The sequence below is a fragment of the Labrus bergylta genome, chromosome 2, assembly GCF_963930695.1.
Source record: "Labrus bergylta chromosome 2, fLabBer1.1, whole genome shotgun sequence".
Lineage (NCBI taxonomy): Eukaryota > Metazoa > Chordata > Actinopteri > Labriformes > Labridae > Labrus > Labrus bergylta.
The window spans coordinates 34,889,084-34,910,903 of NC_089196.1; the positions used below are offsets into that span (position 1 = coordinate 34,889,084).

Below are 21,820 nucleotides of genomic sequence, written 5' to 3' on the forward strand. Positions count from 1 at the left end.
GAAGAAGATCAGTGAGGATCTGTCTGCAGAGAAAAGCATCAATCTGTTCCACTGTCTGAATGAACTGAATGATCGTTCTCTAGTGGAGGAGATCCAACAGTCCCTGAGATCAGAACGTCTCTCCACAGATAAACTGTCTCCTGCTCAGTGGTCAGCTCTGGTCTTCATCTTACTGTCATCAGAAAAAGATCTGGACGTGTTTGACCTGAAGAAATACTCTGCTTCAGAGGAGGCTCTTCTGAGGCTGCTGCCTGTGATCAAAGCTTCAAACAAAGCTCTGTACGTGCTCACATAACTATCCAGTTCAAATGTAGTTCTCTTCATTCAGAAATAACAACTATAGTTTGTAATTGCTTTCATTTGTGTTCTTCTGAATCCTCTTCAGGCTGAGTGGTTGTAACCTCTCAGAGAGAAGCTGTGAAGCTCTGTCCTCAGTCCTCAGCTCCCAGTCCTCTAGTCTGAGAGAGCTGGACCTGAGCAACAACAACCTGCATGATTCAGGAGTGAAGCTGCTGTGTAGTGGTTTAAAGACTCTACACTGTTCACTGGAAACGCTCAGGTAAGGACTTATTCATGTGAAAGTTTACCCAATAAGCTTAAATGTACTTAGTTTATTTGATATTTTGATTAACTTACCAAACATATCCTCTTCAGGCTGAGTGGTTGTAACCTCTCAGAGAGAAGCTGTGAAGCTCTGTCCTCAGTCCTCAGCTCCCAGTCCTCTAGTCTGAGAGAGCTGGACCTGAGCAACAACAACCTGCAGGATTCAGGAGTGAAGCTGCTGTCTACTGGATTAAAGAGTCCACTCTGTAGACTGGACACTCTCAGGTTAGTGTGCTGCTGATCCACATTATTCATCTAAGATCATGTTTTCTTGATGAATCATTTGTTAAATAGGCCTTGGTGGTGATTTAAAGTTTTCCTGTATGTTACCACATTAAAGCTGTAAAGCTCTGAGCTCGTTCTATAGCTCTCAGTCTTTTAGTCTGAGGAAGCTGGACTGGAATAAAGAAAGTTAAATATGAAGTTCTTTCCCCACCAACAAACAAACCATGGATAATGTTTGGAACATAAAGAACTAAAGAATCTTTATTTCAGATGAAACAGTTCAGAACTGTTTCTACATCACTGCTGATGTCAAAGCAGTCTGTGTGTTTATCTCACGCTCTGTCTTACCTTCACTATTTGTCACCAGAGTAAATATTGATTAGTATCAGATTATGAAGTCTATTCTGTTCAGCTGCATGGTTATGACGGGATGGTACTGGTAAAACAGAGAAGAATGGACCAATGGATGTTAAGCATATTGTGTGTGTGTGTGTGTGCGTGTGTGTGTGTGTGTGCGCGTGTGCGTGTGTGTGTGTGTGCGTGTGTGTGTGTGTGTGTGTGTGTGTGTGTGTGTGTGTGTGTGTGTGTTTAGTCTGTCAAACTGTCTGATCACAGGAGAAGGTTGTGCGTCTCTGGCCTCAGCTCTAAGCTCCTCCCCCCTGAGACATCTGGACCTGAGCTACAATCATCCAGGAGAACGAGGAGAGAAGCTGCTGTCTGCTGGACTGGAGGATCCACACTGCAGACTGGAGACACTGAGGTACAGACAGACACACAGAAGCTGTCTCACTGTTTCTGAATGATGAACTCTGCTTCTTGTCTGATGCTGGATTTAAATGAAGATGTATGAAATAGATTCTGATCTGGTTTCTTCCTCCAGGTTGGACCATAGTGGACTGCACAGACTGAAGCCTGGTCTGAGGAAGTGTGAGTGTGTTTTCATTTCTCTTCATCAGAACACAGCAGCACATGTTGGAGTGAAGAAGAGTAAATGCTCTTGAACAATCAGACAGAGACTATGGCTTGTGAACAGAGGATTTGTTTATTTCTCTCTGAGAAGTTAATAACAATAACTTAGATTTATATAGCGCCTTTCATGAAGCCCAAGGATGCTTTACAAAGTGTGTGTGTGTGTGTGTGTGTGTGTGTGTGTGTGTGTGTGTGTGTGTGTGTGTGGGGGGGGGGGGCGTAACGGGAGACAACAAGAGAGGAATAGAAAAACACAAACAGAGAAGAGAAAGGATAGAAACACGAGACAAACAAATGAAGGAGAAAGGGAGTGGGTGATCAGCTGAGGGGAGTGTTAGATGAGGCTGAATGCTTTGGTGAACAGATGGTGTTTGAGGAGGTTTTTAAAAATGACCAGGGGTCTCATTTATAAAAGAGTGCGTAAAATTCATACTAAAAATGTACGTGTGCCAAAAACCCGGAAATGGCGTGCGCACAAAATGATTCAGAGTTATAAAACCGTTCGTACGCACACCTGCACGCAATGTTCCCTTTATAAATCACCATCCACCTGGAAATGTGCGCACGTAGATTAGTCCCATGTTCCGCCCTCTACATGCCCACATTCAACCATAAACGGTCAATGCAAAGCAGCTCGTGAATGAAAATGCATCCAAACGAGGGGGCAGATCAAAGGTTTCCAGCGTTGGATCACGAAAACTGAAGTTTAGACGAAGAAACGAAACTTTCTGACCCAGAAACAAAGGAACTTGTGAATGAAGTGAAGGATAAAATGGACATATCGGTAGTTTGCTGCAGCAGGAGGATCACGAACTGAAGAAAATTCAGAGAATGACACCACAGCGCTGATGCAATATGTATGTGGTGGACTTTTATTTTTTATTTTTATTTTATGTTTATATATTGTCATAATGAAAGTTACTTATTGGAAACGGCTCACTACATGCGCGATTATAGCCTAAATAAAACCATCGGTTTGAATGATTGTGATGACGTGGATCTGTCAGTAAAGTTTGATATTTAGTGAAATAGGTTTGCTTTGTTGTTAAGGGAGCGAGCATTCTGCAGCATAAATGAGGCGGTGGTGTATTCTGAAGCAGAGGGGGAGAGAGGAGTGGTTCTGTCAACACACACAACAACAGGTATCAGGTTTCTGCTGTGCACGTGTGATTTGTTGTGATGATGGCGCCGGTCAGACACTACAGTGGGGATAGCATGGTCAGTGTAAACAAACTTGCATCGGGCAGCCCTATGCACGTAGTGAGGACGGCGCAGGAGTCCAAAAGATTTAATGGAAGCAAGGTTGTCCGGAGAGAAGTGGCAGGCGAGATTCTGGAGTTGCAGAGCGGAGTATGTTAGTAGTACCATGTCCGCAGCAGGGAGAGCAGCTGCTAGCCGCAGGCTGAAAGCCGCAAGCTACCGGGTGCCAGCCGGGGTCAGGAAAACCGCAGGAATGAGAGCCAAACCAGGATAAGGAAAGGACCAATTTTGTGGCAGACGGGGGACCCGTCTGGACACAATCTGAGCAGGAGAGCAGCAGCCGGCAGTCTGGTTGTCAGGCAGGCCTCTTCGCCGCCAGCAGCCGAGCCAGAGTAGGGGGGAAGCGGCAGCCAGCGGTATCCAACAGGTGGCGCAGGGCGACGGGTCCAAGCCAGGTAGGGAGCCGACGTGGCCGACGAAGAAGGACGGTCCACCAATAAGGCAGGCGAGGGTCCAGTGATCACAGACTGGTGAAGATATCCTGATAGCTGTGCGAGAAGCTAACAGCTGATCGTCATAGATGGTGAGTAGCTGTCAGTTTACACAAACTGAAAGCAGCAGCAAAGTCGATCTGTTTGCAGACTGTTAGTAGAGGATAAGTAGGAGGGAGAAGCATAGATAGCACAAAAGAAACACCATTTTTGTCACGGATCACGAAGCGGCGACATACACGCCAGCGTCCTCGCTCAACCGGAACTTTTATAACATCCCAATCATCCTTTTATGGGCAATCAACACACTGAGCAATTACAACATGTGTGCTATATGAAGACCATTTCCTAGAAGTTTCCTGGACAGACAACTGGTCTCTTAACAGGAAAGAGTTTGTGTGTATGTGTGTGTGTGTGTGTGTGTGTGTGTGTGTATGTGTGTGTGTGTGTGTGTGTGTGTGTGTGTGTGTGTGTGTGTGTGTGTGTGTGTGTGTGTGTGTGGGTGTCTTGTGTATCAGAACATGATCTTATGACTTGGCTAAATTCAGAGGTTAGATAACTATTGGTTTGTGCCTGCTGCTGTCCAGATTGTGTTTCTGTTATGATTAAACCTTTCAAACTACAACAGGATGAGGGCTGGAAGTAACACAAAGTGATGATCAAAGTGAGGGTGATGGAAACTCATGAGAGTTTAAATATGAAATAAAAAATGTAAACTGAAATAAAAGTGATAATCTAGTGAATAGAAAATCACCATTCATCACATCCAACAGAAATGTATATTTTACAACATGCAGTTATTGTGACATTTCACATTTTGATGTTGGCTGCTGGCCGGCTGCTCGTAGTCGAGCTCGTGGAGCTCATCAACTTTAAAAACAGCAGAAATCATTTTTGATTTGACGTTCATTTTCATAAACATGTAAATATGCAGAGTCTCCAACATCAAGTTCTCTCCTCAAAAACATCCAGACGTGAATTCAGTGATGAAATAGAAACAGAATATCTTTAGAGACATAAGCTAGCTCTCCTCCTCGTCTTCTGGCTGTGCAGACAGTAAGGCACACAGCAAAGTCCACGATCACCATAGTACAGGCCAGCAGGAACATCCAACAACAATACACAAGTCAGCTGCAGGCCGCCAGGTGGCCAGGTGAGGTCGGGACGGCGTGGCCTACACCTTAGACAAGCAGAGAAAAACTCACAAGGACTGAGTTATCATCTGTTTCTTCAGATTTCGATCTGTTCATCCAGTCCAGTTAAATTTCAATTAAAACAAAAACATGTATGTTGTAGAGCCTAGATTGATGGAAAAGAAATGGTCTCCATGACTTCAGAAACACAGTTTAAAACTATTTAGACAGGACAAAGGGACGTGGCACACTCCTGCTGCCATCACATTGTGTGTGACAGTGAAAGTGGAAATGAGGCTCCTGTTTGTGCTGAATGTGACCTCTGAGGACAGAACAGTTGGAGACAGCAGATGGTTCATAGATTCTTTGTTCTGCACTTTGATTAGTCAGACTTTATTCACTGCATGTGTTTGTTGATTTGGATCTCCATTCTTCCTGGCTGCCATGGTAACTCCATTTGAACTTGATTAGAAGTGGATTATTACATTTCAGTGCTGTCAAACATCATTCAGTGCTGAATATGAACTGTAAGTTTGATTGACTCTCAGTAAGTAGGGGTGTAACGGTACACAAACATTTCAGTTCGGTACAGTTCTCAGTTTTGAAGCTTCGGTTTGGTACATTTTCGGTCCAGTAAAGTTTTTTTCTTATTTAGAAACATTTAAAATATCCCTTTTACACATTGGACTAAGTGCAGCATCGACAGTTCAGACTTGTACAATTGCTCAGGTTTTTAAATTAAACATTGTAAAAAGAAACGTAAAAGAAACTTATGCTGCTTCGTTCAACCAAAAGAGTCTCCAATAAATAAAAGATATGAATGAAATAAAGTATTTTAAAATGAAATCAAGTCATTAATATAGCCTATATATAAAAATATTTCTTTTAAATTACACTTCCACCTTTTAGTTTATGAAGGCAACACTTTTTTGAATGCTCTTTGAGCACATAATAAACCTAATCACATCTGGGACAGTGTAGTTTATGTTTGAACTTTTTTACAAGTTACTAACTAAAAGCTGTGTCCCATACCAGCAGCCTTCCTCCACCCTGAGGTGTGCTTCTGCTTTGTGGTCCGTGTGGGAACACAGATTAAATCACTTTTGTTCAGCGCGTACTCGGATCAGTCCTGTACCGAAACGGTCCGGTCCGAGTACGTGTACCTTTACACCCCTATCAGTAAGTGTCAGTAAAGTTGTTGATGAATGAACAGATGATAACCTGCAGCTGTGTTGTGTCTCGTTCTCTCCATCAGACGCCTGTGAGCTGGAACTGGACACAAACACAGTGAACAGAAAACTGAAACTGTCTGACAACAACAGGAAGGTGACACGTGTGGAAGAGCTTCAGTCATATCCTGATCATCCAGACAGATTTGATAACTGGTGTCTTCAGCTGCTGTGTAGGACTGGTCTGACTGGTCGCTGTTACTGGGAGGTCGAGTGGAGAGGAGAGGTTTATGTATCAGTGAGTTACAGAGGAATCAGAAGCAGAGGAGGCAGGAATGAATGTTCGTTTGGATTTAATGATCAGTCCTGGAGTCTGATCTGCTCTGATGAAGGTTACTCTGTCTATCACAATAACAGAAAAACAAAGATCTCCTCCTCCTCCTCCTCCTCCTCCTCCTCTTCCTCCTCCTCTGTCTCTAACAGAGTAGCAGTGTATGTGGACTGTCCTGCTGGCTCTCTGTCCTTCTACAGAGTCTCCTCTGACACACTGATCCACCTCCACACCTTCAACACCACATTCACTGAACCTCTCTATCCTGGGTTTGGGTTCTGGTCTCGTGGTTCTTCAGTGTCTCTGTGTCGTCTGTCAGTCTGAGAAACACTGCTGACTGAAGATCAGCTGACTCTGTTCACTCTGTCCAGCTGGTCTGTTTCATGGTTGGGGGGTGTGATAATGGGGGGTGGGGGTGGTAATGGGGGTTAAATGTTCTACATTACAGAAAAACAATGGACCCCCTTCTTTAATGTCTGTATTGTTCTGATCTCACCAATAAAAAACAAGTGACAATTAAACAATTAAAGTCCTCCTCCTGCTGTCTTGATATTGGCAGCAGGAGGAGGAGTCATGGCTCCAGATCTGTTACAAATGGTAAACTTGTCTCTCAGGTGTCTTCCCACAGGCCCTGAAAACAGCAGTCATCAAGACACTACTAGAAAAGAACAATCTAGACAATAATGAATAATTACAGGCCTATATCAAATCTTCCTCTGTTAGGTCAAATGATAGACAAAGCTGTGTTTCAGAAGTTAAATAACTTCTTGATATTGAACAACTGTTTGGATGTCTTCCAGTCAGGTTTTGGACCAAACCGCAGCACTGAGACAGCTCTGGTTAAAGAGTTTCATGACATCTGTTTAAACACAGACAGAACCTCAGTCTAAGTTCTTCTTGGGTAACACTTTATATAAAGGTCCTTGAAATAAGCTGTTATTACCATCAAATCTGCTGTATAAGACACACTTTAAACCCTCAGGCATCAGTTTAATTTACTACCCTCTTAAGTCATTAAGGACAAAAATGTTCACTTCCAAAAACTGCTATAAAAATAGTACAGATTTTTTTTTTCTGCTTTTTGGGTTAAATCTTTTGATCAACTTCAGTCCTGATCAAAACGATCAAATATTGAATAATTATCAGGATTTAAACCCTTTAAATGCCAGTTTGATTACATGATGATAATATTTTTAATGAAAAAAACACACATAAAACAAGTTATTTTTCATATAACAAATGTTTGGTGTCTGGGGGATTTTTTTAAATCTGTCTTTGTTTTGTTAAAATCTAAGGACAAACAGAAAATGTAAATATTAATATGCTTTTATTTACTTTGTGTTTAAAGGTTAATCAGCTTTATTATTACTTATCAGGTTATCTCTGTTGTCAGCCTTTATTTAAAGTTTGTATTGAACACTGGAGAGCAGCACTGAGCAGGTCAGGAAATCAGGTAACCTTTGTGAGCCAGGTGTGTAAACCTGCTGAGTGGCTCTAACTGACAGACAGGAGTGTCAGCGGTGTGTGTGAGAGCAGGAGTGAGGTGAGAGGCTGAGACACTTTCAGGATGAATTCAATGAAAGGAAGACAGCAGAGATACCTTTGGTAAGTGTGCTGTGTTCTTTGGTAATTATCTGTTCAGAATGTTTGAATGGTGACATGTATTTAATGTAGGCTGTTTATTTCATAGTGATGCACTCTGCATTCTGGTTTTATCGTGTAGTGTTCACATGAAACAATTAAATTAGAAGGGTAAATAATAATTAACACTGAACACATTTAACTGGTTTGTTTAAATTGTAAACAAAAGATAAAGAACTGAATAGATACTAAAATTCAGATTCATTTAATGGTGATATTAACTTAAATTCTGATTTGTGTTGTTTGGTGTTAAAATGAGAAAAAGGAAGGTAAGGATGCTAAAAGATGCATGGTTAACATTGTATAAGTGGAAAACTGCTTCCCCAGATTACTTTACAATTATAATAGGAATGTATATGTGAAGAATTTTGTTCATAGATATTTTCCTTGCTTTTCAGAACCACACACAATAAACAGTTGTAACCTCGCTGCATTAAAGTCTCCTCTTTGAACTCTTTTACTATCGTGGCCTAACCCAAACCAATGTGTTCAGTCTTTTAGAATAAGGGTCTGCTTGGAGGTGAAATATTGACAAATGAAAGCAGTTACTTTTATTGAAATAAGAAAAGTTTTAAGATTGATGACGAGTCAGGTTACCGTGGGAATTGGATAGCGCCAAGACCAAGCGAAGAATCATTTTCCTCTTAGCTGAAAGTTTATAAAAAGCAGTGAAGCAGCAAAAAGGAAGCCAAAGAGAGAAATGATAACAGAACAAATAAACACACCATTGAAGTGTTTTTTTTCCATATACCATTTAGTTACACACACTGAAGGCTATAATGCATCTCTATCGTTTCTTCTAACAAGATGTTGAGTAAATCCAGAATGCCAGATGACATCTACAGGTGTTATCATTCAGTTTGTGATTTTCTTTATTTTGTATTCTGACTGCAGGATTCTTATTAAGGGTTACAGGTTTTCAGTGAAATCAACATCGACCTGACCTGACTGTGGTCGCTCTGCATCAGGATCTGCTGAACTTTTTTTCTTTACCAAAGACACTTTAGACACTTGACACAAAATAACACAAGTAGATGAAAGTCTTTCTCACTCTACATCAGTTTATTTATTACAAGGTTACACATGAGCTGTCTGAAGAACTTGTGCTACCCAACACAGAGGACTCCAAGGAAACAGAGTGACAGAAAGAAGAGAAGATATCAGGAGAGAAGAAGGATCCTTACACTGTAACTGTTTCATATAAACCCTTTCAATTCAAACGTCATAGCTGCTCCCAACTTACTGGTTCATCTGTCAGCAACAAAACATCAATGTCAAAAAAGTAGAGACAGATTTATGTCAACAGAATTGTCTTATATCCCTTTATAACTGCACTTATACATCTTTTAGTCAATACATACTTATGAATACAAATTAGTGATGTTGTTAACTTGGATTCCTCTGGATCAGTTTTACCATTGCACAGGATTAACATTTCTCTCCAGTGTGGACTAACATGAGTCTGGTCAGATTTCCTCTTTGGGAAAATCCTTTACTGCAAACAGAGCAGCTGAAGGCTTTCTCTCCTGTGTGAACTAACATGTGTCTGTCCAGACTTTCTCTTTCTCCTTCAGTTCTTGAAGCTGTTCTTCCTCCTGACTGCTCCACAGTTCCTCATGTTCTTCTTTAATGTGTTGGGGCTTAGTGTCCTCCTGGTCCAGAATGTGGCTCCACTCCTGCTGCTCAGGTGGAAGCTCTTCTTTACTCACCAACAGCTGCTGGAGATCTGCAGGACACAGTAAACAAACATTAACGGTACTTATAGACTGATTTTTAAATATTAATGCGAGCAGGACCCCACGCTGAGCTCAACTCAGCAGCAAGGAGATGAATGGGCTTGACAGCGGCGTGCACTGCCGGCCGCATCCTATCTGAAAGGCCCTTAAGGCTGTGAGGACTGAGGTTTCTCTTCATCATCATTAAATCCTGGAGAGCGGGCAGCCCGGGTTCAAATCCGACCTGTGGCTCATGTCATTCCCCACTCTCTGTCTTTGGTTTCTGATTCTGTCCTACCTACCAAAAAATCTTGTTTAAAATTATTTTTATTTTTTAAACTTTGTGGTAAGTTATTATGTTTTTCTAAAAACCCATACGCAAAAAGTTCTTATCAGAAGAATGTTTATTTATAAATCATGTCTCAGGGCCCCTCCCCCCTCCAGCTGCACTACATGAACTATTCCATCATGACCCTCAGGTCTTATGGTGCATTCAGGTGCTGCTCGGGTGCTCCAAGTTTCCCGAGTTAGGAAGTCGTTCTTCCGACTTGATTTCAGTTTCGAAAATCTGAATGTTGTAACAACAGCAACAAAGCGTTGATGCTCCAAAGAAGATCAGTGAAATGTTACTGTTACAGTTATATTTGAGTAAAAAGTTGATGTCCATATCCGTGAATTAATAAAAAGTATGTTAACATTAACTAAACATATTTTGCCCTCTATGTGATGACGTCAAGTCGGGAAGTCGAGCACCTCATTCTTTTCCGAGTGACGAGTTGTTTTTCCGACTTGAGCAGGTGTTCATGTGCATTTTACAACTAGGAATCTTGTTTTTCCGATGTGTCCAACACCACCTGAATGCACCGTTAGTGGACAGCGTGTTTAAAGGAATACTTCAGCCATTTGCATTAAGCTTTGTATCATTAGAAACCTGGTAGTATTTTTGAATGGTCGTGCATCCTGCTAACAGGCTCTATGGAGAAAGCTGATGATGCCGAAAAAAACTGATATGGATGAAGTGGATTTGGAAAGTCTTGTGCTCAAATCAGATGTTTGTGGCTATCTATACGAGCCGCAATATTGCGGTGAGACGGCTGCTGCAGACAGGCAGGCCTTATGTCAGCAGGCCTTATTTCCCTCCCTCTCTTCCCCTCTTCACTGAGGCATAAGGCCTGACTGTCGGCGGCGGTGAGGACGAGGAGCCGGGGCCGGCTCGAGCTGGGGTGGACTGGTAGTGTCGGTGCTCTCACTGTTTGTCTATGGACACAGACATAGAGTCTGTTTTCTGACAGGAATTTACAATATGCTAACTCATTCTGCAAGAAATCTCTGAATCAGTTGAGGAAACGGCCGTATGTGTTGTAGTAAATGTCTGTAAATAGAGGACCTTAGTGGGAGTGGCCTGCGTTGCTGTGCATTCTGGGAGTTGTTGTCTTTCATCCACATGAGCCAAAAAGACACTTTCTGCCTTTTCTCAGTCAAGAAGTCACCAACTTTAAAATGTATTTCACATTTTCTACATATATGACCCAATGTCAGATGTTTCAACAGGTGAAGTATCCCTTTAAAGAAATGATTAACAAGGCATCACAGAGAGAGAAAAAAGAGACTAGAGCGAAAGAAATAGATAGATAGATAGATAGATAATACTTTATTGTCAGACGTAGTCTGAAATTTGCCTTGCGTCACAGCGGCTCCGTTTGCGGCGCAACAATTACGGCAGGAAACAAAGATACAAACATTTGAAACAACACTCAAATGCCAAACAAATGCACAGAGGCCCTAAACGTGCTTTGGTCGAGGATTCAGCTCCACATTCAATTTTAGGATTGATTGGTGAACAAAAGAGTGTTTCAGTCTGACCTTATTAAAACGTGGGACCCTGTATCTCCAGTTTGATGGTATCAGTTCATACTCTGTGTTCAGGGCGTGGTCATGGTCAGAGGCGATGCAGTTAGCCAGTCTTAAAATGCTTTTGTTGTCGGCCGATTCATAGAGTCTTTGCATGGGTTGGCCTACAATCTTAGAGCAGATGTTCAACTGCTGGAGCAGTTTAGACTTCAGAGTGGCAGACAGACACATATACATTGAGGTGTTACAATACTGTAGGACACTTAGAATCACAGAGGTAACGAACAAAAGAAGAATCTGTCGACTCGCCCCAAAAGATCTCAGACGGCGGGGAAATAAATTCTTTGTTTTGTCTTTTTACAGATGTAATCAATGTGATCTTTCCAGGACAACAGATGGGCGATCATTATACCCAGATATTTATAAGATGACACTTGCTTGATTGTTTCATCATGAATGAGAATAGGAGCTTTATGAGCATCAGACGGTGAACCAAATACAATTTCCTCTGTTTTCTTTGCATTGATCTCTAGAGCATGGTCATTACTCCGCATAACCATTTTGTTCACAGCATGTTAGTGCAGTCCAGGGTCGTCAGAGTTACTTAACAGAGAAATCAGAGCTGTATTGTCAGAGTACTTCAGAGTGTACTGATTTTGTGTATCAGACCGACAGTCATCTGTATAAAAAGTGAAAAGCACAGCTGAGCTCACACAACCCTGAGGAGCGCCAACATTAGTTGTGATAGCAGATGAAAGGGTATTATTCACCTTTACAAACTGGATTCTGTTAGTGAAAAAAGAAGCATACCAAAGAGTCAAGTTGGGGTTAAGTTTTTGTTGAATCATTTTTGATACTAAGATGTCTGCTTTTATTGTGTTAAATGCTGATGAAAAGTCTAGAAAGAGGGCTCTTGCAAATGTATTTGGCCTATCTAAATGTTTGGTGATGATATGGACGAAAGATGTTTGAGCAGTATTCTTTCTAGAGATTTCATGATCACTGAGGTAAGAGCTATTGGTCTGAAGTCTTTATGATCCCTTGGACATGGAATCTTAGGTAAAGGTTTTATGTACAAAGTTTTCCATGACATAGGGACCTCGTGTGTGTCAACTGAAGACTGAAAAATTGGTTGCCATACTGGAGCCAACTCAGCTGCAAAGTTTTTTAGCAGAAAACCACTACACTTATCAGGTCCCACTGCTTTCTTTGTATTTGTATCCTGAAATGTTTTCCTTACATCTTCAACAGTGATGATGGTTCTGAGTATTTCAGGGAATTTTGCAGGGTCGTCTTGTGATTCATGTTGTCCTACACTCTTTTAGGGTTTTTAGCTTTAAAGGCTTGTTCAAGAAGCTGTCTGTGTCTTTTGCTTCTCTCAGTCTGATTCTCAACTCTTTTTCTGTAAGTTTTATTGCTTCTGGATTTTTATTTTTAAAAGCTTTTCTTGTATTTATGACTGCCTTTATGTCACTAGTGACATATGATTTATTATTAGGGTAAATTTAAATTTCCTTTGTTGGAACAACAGCTCTACACAAAAATTGATATAATCATTTGTAACATCAGTTATGTCATTTATGGAGCCCTCATGAAAAATTTAACAATTTGTCCATCCAAAACAGGCTTTCAGTTGTTCTTTACTCTCATTTGTCCATGTCCTAATCACGTTCTTTTCTGGTTTACTTCTCTTAAGTTTTGTCTTATACACTGGAATCATGTGCACAACATTGTGGTCGGACTTTAATATAGGTGGCCGGCACTTGGACACATAAGCACCTTTAACATTTACAAAGCACTTGTCCAAAATATTGTCTTTCCTGGTCTGGTCCTTGACGTACTGCTCGAAACCAGGCAGCACAGTTTCCAGGTGACAATGATTCAAGTCTCCCAAAACTATAGCCGGTGCCTCAGGGTAGTTGAGTTGTAGCTCAGGAACACAGTCAGCTATGGTCCGTGCAGCTTGTGACGCTTTCCCGTTTGAGGGAAAACAGCAAAATACACCCAAATTCTCTCTTGGCAAATAAAATGGTCTTAAAGTCATACTGAGAATTTCTACATTTGGATCACAGATCGTAACTTTGACTGAGTGCATTCGGCACCATAGATCGTTTATATACACGCAGATGCTTCCTCCCCTTGTTTTTCCTGAGTCAGCGTCTCTGTCTGCTCGCAGCAAAGTAAATCCGGGGACATGAAAGAGGGAGTCAGGCATCGTCGCTTGTAACCAGCTTTCTGTAAAGTATAACAGAGATGCCTCTCGGAATTCATTACAGTACCTTGCGTATGTTCGTATAGCATCCACTTTGTTGCTCAAAGAGCGCAGGTTTGTGAAGACAATAAATGGGAGTGGTGGCCGATTTGATCTCTTTCGTAACCGGTTTTGATTCCTCCTCTCTTTTTCCTTTTTTTGGTCCTGATGAGCTCCTGGGGGATCTTTTCCAGCGTCAGCCGTTAGAAGTGGCTTAATACAACTGCTTGGGTCGGGTCTGGTTGTAGCTCCAGCAGAGCCTCTCGGCTGTACGAGCGTGCAAGCCGTGACGCCTCACTCAGGTGTGCTTTCGGACATTGCATGGAAAGGCATTGTCCAAGTAGACTGATTAGCCACAGAAACACAAGCACAGTTCGAGGGACACTCATCTTACACTTTAGATGAACATATTCCACAGACAGGCCGGATAAGACAACGTTTTAACAACATTAAACACGAGAACAAACAAACAAACAGAGCGTGCTGGGACGCAGTGCGCAGCTGAGCAGCGCACCTGATCACTTTGCGAAGATAGAAACTAACGAACAAGCCAAATGAAGTGAAGCTTATCTAACAGAGCAGAAAAAAGGATGTAGAGGGAGGAAAAAGAGAGCTTGATGTCCAAGCTGCCAAAACTTAGAACTTTTTTTTACAACAGTAGGCAACCAGGCCCCGAAGTCCTGTGACGTCATGAACACAAGATTACAGATTCCTACAAGTGGAGATGATGAAATAAAGAAACACACACAGGAGACAAAGGAGATGAAGAGAAATACAGACAGAGCGGATGAAGAGAAATACAGACAGAGAGGATGAAGAGAAATACAGACAGAGGAAGAAGAGAAATACAGACAGAGAGGAAGAAGAGAAATACAGAGACAGAGAGGAAGAAGAGAAATACAGACAGAGAGGAAGAAGAGAAATACAGAGACAGAGAGGAAGAAGAGAAATACAGACAGAGAGGATGAAGAGAAATACAGACAGAGAGAAAGAAGAGAAATACAGACAGAGGAAGAAGAGAAATACAGACAGAGAGGAAGAAGAGAAATACAGACACAGAGGAAGAAGAGAAATACAGACAGAGGAAGAAGAGAAATACAGACAGAGGAAGAAGAGAAATACAGACAGAGAGGAAGAAGAGAAATACAGACAGAGAGAGGATGAAGAGAAATACAGACAGAGAGGAAGAAGAGAAATACAGACAGAGAGGAAGAAGAGAAATACAGACAGAGAGGATGAAGAGAAATACAGACAGAGAGGATGAAGAGAAATACAGACAGAGAGGATGAAGAGAAATACAGACAGAGAGGATGAAGAGAAATACAGACAGAGAGGAAGAAGAGAAATACAGACAGAGAGGATGAAGAGAAATACAGAGACAGTTTTGTAATCTCAACAACATCATCTTTGTTTCCATCAGTAAGTCCTCTCTTACTGTTTCTTTGGAGTTCAGGCGTGTAAGAGCTGCAGTTGAATCTGAACAAACAACAACTCTCTCTGGCCTTCTCGATCCATTCAACCCTAACATTATAGCAGTTAGTTCTGCTGTAAACACGGATCACTTATTATTCATTCTTTTACATATTTCTATATCAAACTCAGATATGAACACTCCTGTCCCCACATGTCCACTCTCTGGCTCTTTGGATCCATCAGTAGGTATGTAGTTATAATATTTCTTTTGTAAATAATCTTCAACCAAATGCCCAATGTTAGCCACATTTCTTTCAATCCATTCTCACTTTTGCTCCACAAGTTGTAAGTCAACGCTAGGCACTGGAACAATCCATGGAGGGATATTAGCCCATCCAACATTTGGTCCATCAAGTGGAGTTTCTCCAAGGTGCTCTTTGCTGCTGCAGGAGCTGCACTATGGCCAAAGATACAACGAGCAAGAGCAGCTGGAAAACGGGCGTACTACAAAGGTGGTGCTGGGTTCAACAACGGACAGAGAGTCACTTAGGAGCGCCATACAAGATCACATTTGATGGTCTATGTAAGCCAGCAATAACAGGCGTTTGGCCTGCACACAGGTTGGATGGTTCAGTTCATATTTTTTGATATTGAAGGGACGTTAAGTTTAAGGCTCTCTTTTGTGTCCTTTATATTTCAACTGGTTGGAATAGTTTGTTTATTAACAGTTGTTAGTTTGTGTTCACAATGAATGTTTCATTTTCTTGTATCTCTCAACACTCGAGAGAAAACACAAAGAGAAAATCTGTATTTTTATTTTGTAAGGGTGAAAAAGCTAATTTTATATTTCTGAAGAAACACTTCAAACTAGAGGATGAAATATTCTGGATAAATCAATGGGATGACTTTGGTTCCAGTAGATCAGCAGGCTCCTGTTCTGTGACCCTCCTGATAAATTCATCACCTCTAGAAGTACTCATGATGGTCACTGGATAATTTACGTACTTGACATTAATGAGCACTTTTATATTTTGGTCAATAGGTATGGCTTTAATAACCTAACTCAAAACAAACAGTTGATTTTGGAGGTCTCTAGTGTCACTGAATCCCTTAAACTATCTAACTGCCAACATTATTATAGGAGGGATTTTAAATATGATCTTTTCCTGAAGATATAAAAGATATTATATCTGATGTGATGATGGATAAATCTATCACTTCTTACATCTCTAAATTGGAATTCATGAAGTTCACATTTAGGGAGCACTCTGTTACATTTGGAAAATCTCTAAGTAGAAGTAACAAATCATCAGAAATGAATATAATCAAAGAAATAAAAGCTGCTGTGATAAGACATGACTTTGTGACAATGATAAACAAAAAGGACAAATTCTACAAACACAGCTGGATGAACTCTGTGTGAAGAAAGCTGAAGGAGCCGACAGAAGATCCAGGGTCAAATGGATGGAGGAAGGGGAGGAAAGTATTTCTGTCATTGAGAGAAAAGAAGGCAGGAAAGAAATCCAATCAAAGCCTCATTAGTTCATGACCAAGTTAGTTCTGATCCAGTCTTGATGAACTGGTTTCTTTCTCTGGTAAACTAGACTCATCAGCCTTTTCTGTCATGGATGCTGACTCCTTCTTCAGCCATCTCTCAGCTCTTCTTCCTCATATAGATGAGGAGTTTGCAGAATGATGTGATGCTGATATTACTTCAGAGGAGCTCAAAGAAGCAGTAGATAGTCTTTCTTTGGATAAGTCACCAGGATGTGAACTTTTAGAAACATGTTTGGGAATTGTTAGAAAGTCCATTTTCTCTCATGTTAAAGGAAGCTACTGACAATAAGACATTCCCCCACACTATGAAACAAGGCATCTCGGTCTTTGCAGACACGGAGTATGTCAACAAGAGAGTCTGGCTCGTTTCTTGAGTTGGGCCGTTCATTATTGCACACAGAGCTTAAACTGTACATACACTTCAGATACTGACTCGTTTAGAGCAGAGCCCAGCATCAACAACGTGACCCAGCACGATAAACGACTTTCCATCTATAGTACGACGATCACAGAGACTGTTTGTACTCGTCAACATAAAGACGACTTAATCAGACAGCTCGGCTGATCGCTGCGATGTAACGCTAAAGTGATCACATTAAAACATACCATTGAATCTACCCTACTGTGATTGGCTGAATAGGAAGGAGACATCTGATTGGCTACAGACATTTCCATTTGTGAATCGAACCACAGCAGGGGAGTCTCAAAAGTCCCACACACAAATGCAGCGAGGTTCACACATGACAAACAGTTTGTAAAGGCAGACTGACAAGACAAGATCCAAATGTGTTTTTTTAATATATATGTATATCACACATTTGTGGATTTCTATTAAATATAAAACTATAAATATTTGTGTGTGAATCTTGTTTATTATTTGTGTATTTTTTTACATTAATATACAATGCTAAATATTTGTGTGTGTATTGAAAACTATTTTTGTGGATAGAGTCCTTATAAATCACAAAATACATTTGTGAATCCTTCTGTGTGCATTCATGAAAATTGAGACTGATCTAACTCCATACTAAACAGACTCAGCTTCCTCTGATTGTCAGTTGACAAGGTAGAGACGTGCTGATTGGCTGGAGGCTTAGGCGTAAAGACTCTGTCAAAATTTGTGGTTGTAACTCAAAGCTTGTGCGTGTACCTTCAGGATCGCACGTGAAGATAGGGAATTTGTGCAATCTGAACTGTGAGCACAAAATCATTACACATCTTCACATTTTTTCACAACAACAGAATTGTTTTACATATGCGCAGACTATTTCTACAATTACAAATGTTGTTTGCACATGTGCAAACCTTACCTGTGTGCACAAAATATTTCACCAAAGTAACCTTTCACGAGTTCAAAATCTCATTTACAGGCAATTGATCCCATACAGCAGCCCTTCCTTTTTTACAGACCACTGCAGGACAACAGACTGCCTCAAACACTTTCATCAACTTCTATCATCACACAATATATCTGATATCAAAGCAGTAAAGGATCATCTGACAAAATAAACAAGCTTCCTTCAGTAAAATGTTATAAAGCTGTGACCTTTGATTCTCTGTTGCTATGGTGATTATTAGACTTTGGTATTTCCTGGTGTCAGGAGACTTGACTTTGACGTTGTCCTGTTGAGATGCAGATTAGTTCTCTGTGTTGAAGGTAAGAGACACTTTTTATACTGTTTGAAAGACTCATTTAATTTAAGTGTAAAAAGAGCTGTAAGCTAACAGTTAGCCACCGGATTCATTAGCTGCTCTGACTAAAGTAGAAGTGAAGGACACACAATGATCCTCAGTCCCGATGCAGGCTATGCTAACCATGCTAACAGGTTGATTAAAGACGAGCCCGCTCTGGAAGTTTCTTTCATTGAGATCATCACTTTATCTTTTGTAATTGAAATGTTTGAGTGATTATCATTTTGATTTGAACATTTTTCTTAATTACGTTTTCTTTACAGTGGAACATATTCATAAGAAGTTGTTGTAACTCTCTCAATCCGCTGACTGTGTTCTTGGTTAATCAATGACTTGTTGGGTTTGACTTGTTATTGTTTTATGATTCAAAGTCCTGCAGTGAAGCCTCCTCTGATAAGATAAAACTTTATTGATGTGTAGTGTCCTTTTTTTAATAAATCCAGAAAATAGGCAGGGTCAGTTTTTGCCTGTGACCGGACCAACAAAGACATCAACATTTTAAACTCTAAATCTAACTGTCCTTTTTAAGTTCTAAGTGGTGTTTTAAAGTTTGTTTGTCTTTCTTCAGAGACTGGACCCAGGAGACAAACAAATTGAGTACTAAAAGCTTTATTCATCTTTCTCAGAATCCAAAGCAGTGAGCCGCCTGCAGACGACTGACCAAGACAAAGAATATCACACAATATATACTTATCTTGCTGAGGGCGTGGAGATGGTATCCGCCTCCTCCACATGGGCTTTATAGATCCATCTGTGTCCCACATGGGCCTGATAGCTCTAACTATGTCCCACGTGGGCTTCACAGCCCCAGCCATGTCCCATACATTGCCACATGCTATTTTCAGAAGTTAGCAGTCAAAAAAAAACCTACTGCAATGTCATGTCTTCTTGATAAATGGGGTATATATCTGGCCAACCATCTTGTGACCGGACATCGACACACCAACATAGCATGTATGGCAGGTTTTCTTGGAATGATGGTCCTTTTTCTTGTATTTGTCGCTCCTTCACCTCTCGTAAATGTCAGGTTAGCTTAAGATTTGTTACTTAATTACCCCAAAAGTGAGCTTGTATGAAACTTGAGCCCTCACTCTTTGACCATGCAAAATTTCATCTAAGCATTAACTTTTTTCACCCTATCCTTGATGAGTTTCACTTTGTAGGCTCAGTTTGAATTCATGTGCACATGTGCCCTTCTGCATTTCATCCTTAGTTGATTATGTTATGTTTATAATATGCAACCCTCACAATATTATTATTTATTTATCTAATTTGCATAATATGTGTCTTTTAGTTCATTATTATACTGAAATACTATTATGATTATTCATGACCACTTTATATAAATGTTGATTATAAGGAATATAAATACATGCCTTCAGGTGGGACACTACAGATGCTAGAGGATCAATTCAAAAAAGTTCAATTCATAAAAGTTTAAATAAAATCATTTAAATTCATCAAATTAGAACAAGAAGGAGATGATGACAGATCTTAAAAAAGAGTGATTCATGTCCAAGTTACAGACTGTGCAGTGAATACATTCAGAACCTACAACTACTTTAATACTTCAGCTGGATAATCAATCTGACAAGAACAGAACATCTGAGAGTAATAAATCATCTACTATAAGAGAGAACTGAAGATTAGATCATAACACCAGGTGAACCAGGTAGATGTGATGTTAGTAGACTGACAGTGAGGTGATGATGATGATGATGATGATGAAGGTGAACCAGGTAGATGTGATGTTAGTAGACTGACAGTGAGGTGATGATGATGATGATGAAGGTGAACCAGGTAGATGTGATGTTAGTAGACTGACAGTGAGGTGATGATGATGATGATGATGATGAAGGTGAACCAGGTAGATGTGATGTTAGTAGACTGACAGTGAGGTGATGATGATGATGATGATTATGAAGGTGAACCAGGTAGATGTGATGTTAGTAGACTGACAGTGAAGTGATGATGATGATGATGATGATGATGAAGGTGAACCAGGTAGATGTGATGTTTGTAGACTGACAGTGAGGTGATGATGATGATGATGAAGGTGAACCAGGTAGATGTGATGTTTGTAGACTGACAGTGAGGTGATGATGATGATGATGATGATGATGATGATGATGAAGGTGAACCAGGTAGATGTGATGTTTGTAGACTGACAGTGAGATGATGATGATGATGATGATGATGATGAAGGTGAACCAGGTAGATGTGATGTTAGTAGACTGACAGTGAGGTGATGATGATGATGATGAAGGTGAACCAGGTAGATGTGATGTTTGTAGACTGACAGTGAGGTGATGATGATGATGATGATGAAGGTGAACCAGGTAGATGTGATGTTTGTAGACTGACAGTGAGATGATGATGATGATAATGATGATGAAGGTGAACCAGGTAGATGTGATGTTTGTAGACTGACAGTGAGGTGATGATGATGATGATGAAGGTGAACCAGGTAGATGTGATGTTTGTAGACTGACAGTGAGGTGATGATGATGATGATGATGATGATGATGGTGAATCAGCAGCTTCATCTCTTTGTTTTCTTCACAGCTGAAGATCTTTGACTGGATGTGACTTCAGCAGCTGAACTCCATCAGTGTTGTTGTAGTGACAGAGTGCAGCTCTCCCAGCAGGGGGCGCTCTGCTATGGATCAGTGTGAGGACAAAGAGGAGGGAGTCCCTCCCTCTAAAACCTCTCTGTGTGAGGAACATGAAGCTCTGAGGTGAGGATCTCTAACTGTCCATGACTCTTCTCCATGTCACAGCTCAGCACTCACATCTCTCCACCTTCATCATCATCATCATCATCATCATCATCATCATCATCATCATCATCATCACTGTCTCATCTGCTGCTCACAGTAACTAATAATGTTGTTTTTTTGTATCAGGATGCAGGAACAGAGACCAGACTCTCCTGGACCCAGCTGTGTGTCCATGAAGAGTGACTGGTCTATGGGTCACTATATTAACTTTAAAGATGGACGTCCTGCTGATGGAAGGTGAGAATTAAAAATCAAGTTAATGTTATGTCTCTGTTGTTTAAAGACTCATATCTTGGCTCAGAGTTTCATTACATATATCCTGTTGTTTTCTTGTGTAATATGTCCTGTCACAGAGTTCAACAGGAGAGCTTCAACGTTCACAGAGATCAATCAGACCAGCAGACTCCAACAGACCTGGACTCCATCTTTATGGTGTGTTCAACACACTGTTAATTAATATACTACCATTACAATAATTTAATGCTAAGTTATTGTTCTGTTTAGACCAGCTGACCTGCAGACTGACAGATGAATCACATGTTGAGTTCTACCAGTTTATATTAAATATCCAGTGTCTCCTTCTGTTCCAGCTGCTGGAGGAGAACATCATCACCTTTGTGAAGAACGAGCTGAAGAGAGTCCAGAGGGTTCTGAGTCCACATTACCCAGAATGCTTAGAGAGTCAGAGTGAGGATGAAGAGCAGGGGAGAAGCTGTACAAAGGCATTTTTGAAGATCACTCTCCACTTCCTGAGGAGAATGAAGCAGGAGGAGCTGGCTGACTGTCTGCAGAGCAGTAA

The 21,820-nt window shown here is 40.8% G+C and overlaps 1 protein-coding gene and 1 long non-coding RNA gene across 2 annotated transcripts in view; both read left to right on the forward strand.

The window, feature by feature from the left end:
* LOC136181090 (NLR family CARD domain-containing protein 3-like) overlaps positions 1–8,189 on the forward strand; it is a 412,285-nt gene extending 404,096 nt beyond the window's left edge. Inside the window, exons 12-16 of the mRNA XM_065961361.1 lie at positions 386–559; positions 655–828; positions 1,421–1,588; positions 1,709–1,755; positions 5,877–8,189. Coding sequence (XP_065817433.1) covers positions 386–559; positions 655–828; positions 1,421–1,588; positions 1,709–1,755; positions 5,877–6,445 — 1,132 coding nt within the window. The 3' untranslated portion in view covers positions 6,446–8,189. The remainder of the gene's footprint in view (positions 1–385; positions 560–654; positions 829–1,420; positions 1,589–1,708; positions 1,756–5,876) is intronic.
* Positions 8,190–18,135: 9,946 nt separating this feature from the next.
* Positions 18,136–21,255, forward strand: LOC110006013 (uncharacterized). Its single transcript, XR_010667588.1, has 3 exons — positions 18,136–18,206; positions 20,807–20,979; positions 21,148–21,255. It is a non-coding gene; the product is annotated as an uncharacterized lncRNA (long non-coding RNA).
* The last annotated feature ends 565 nt before the right edge of the window (positions 21,256–21,820 follow it).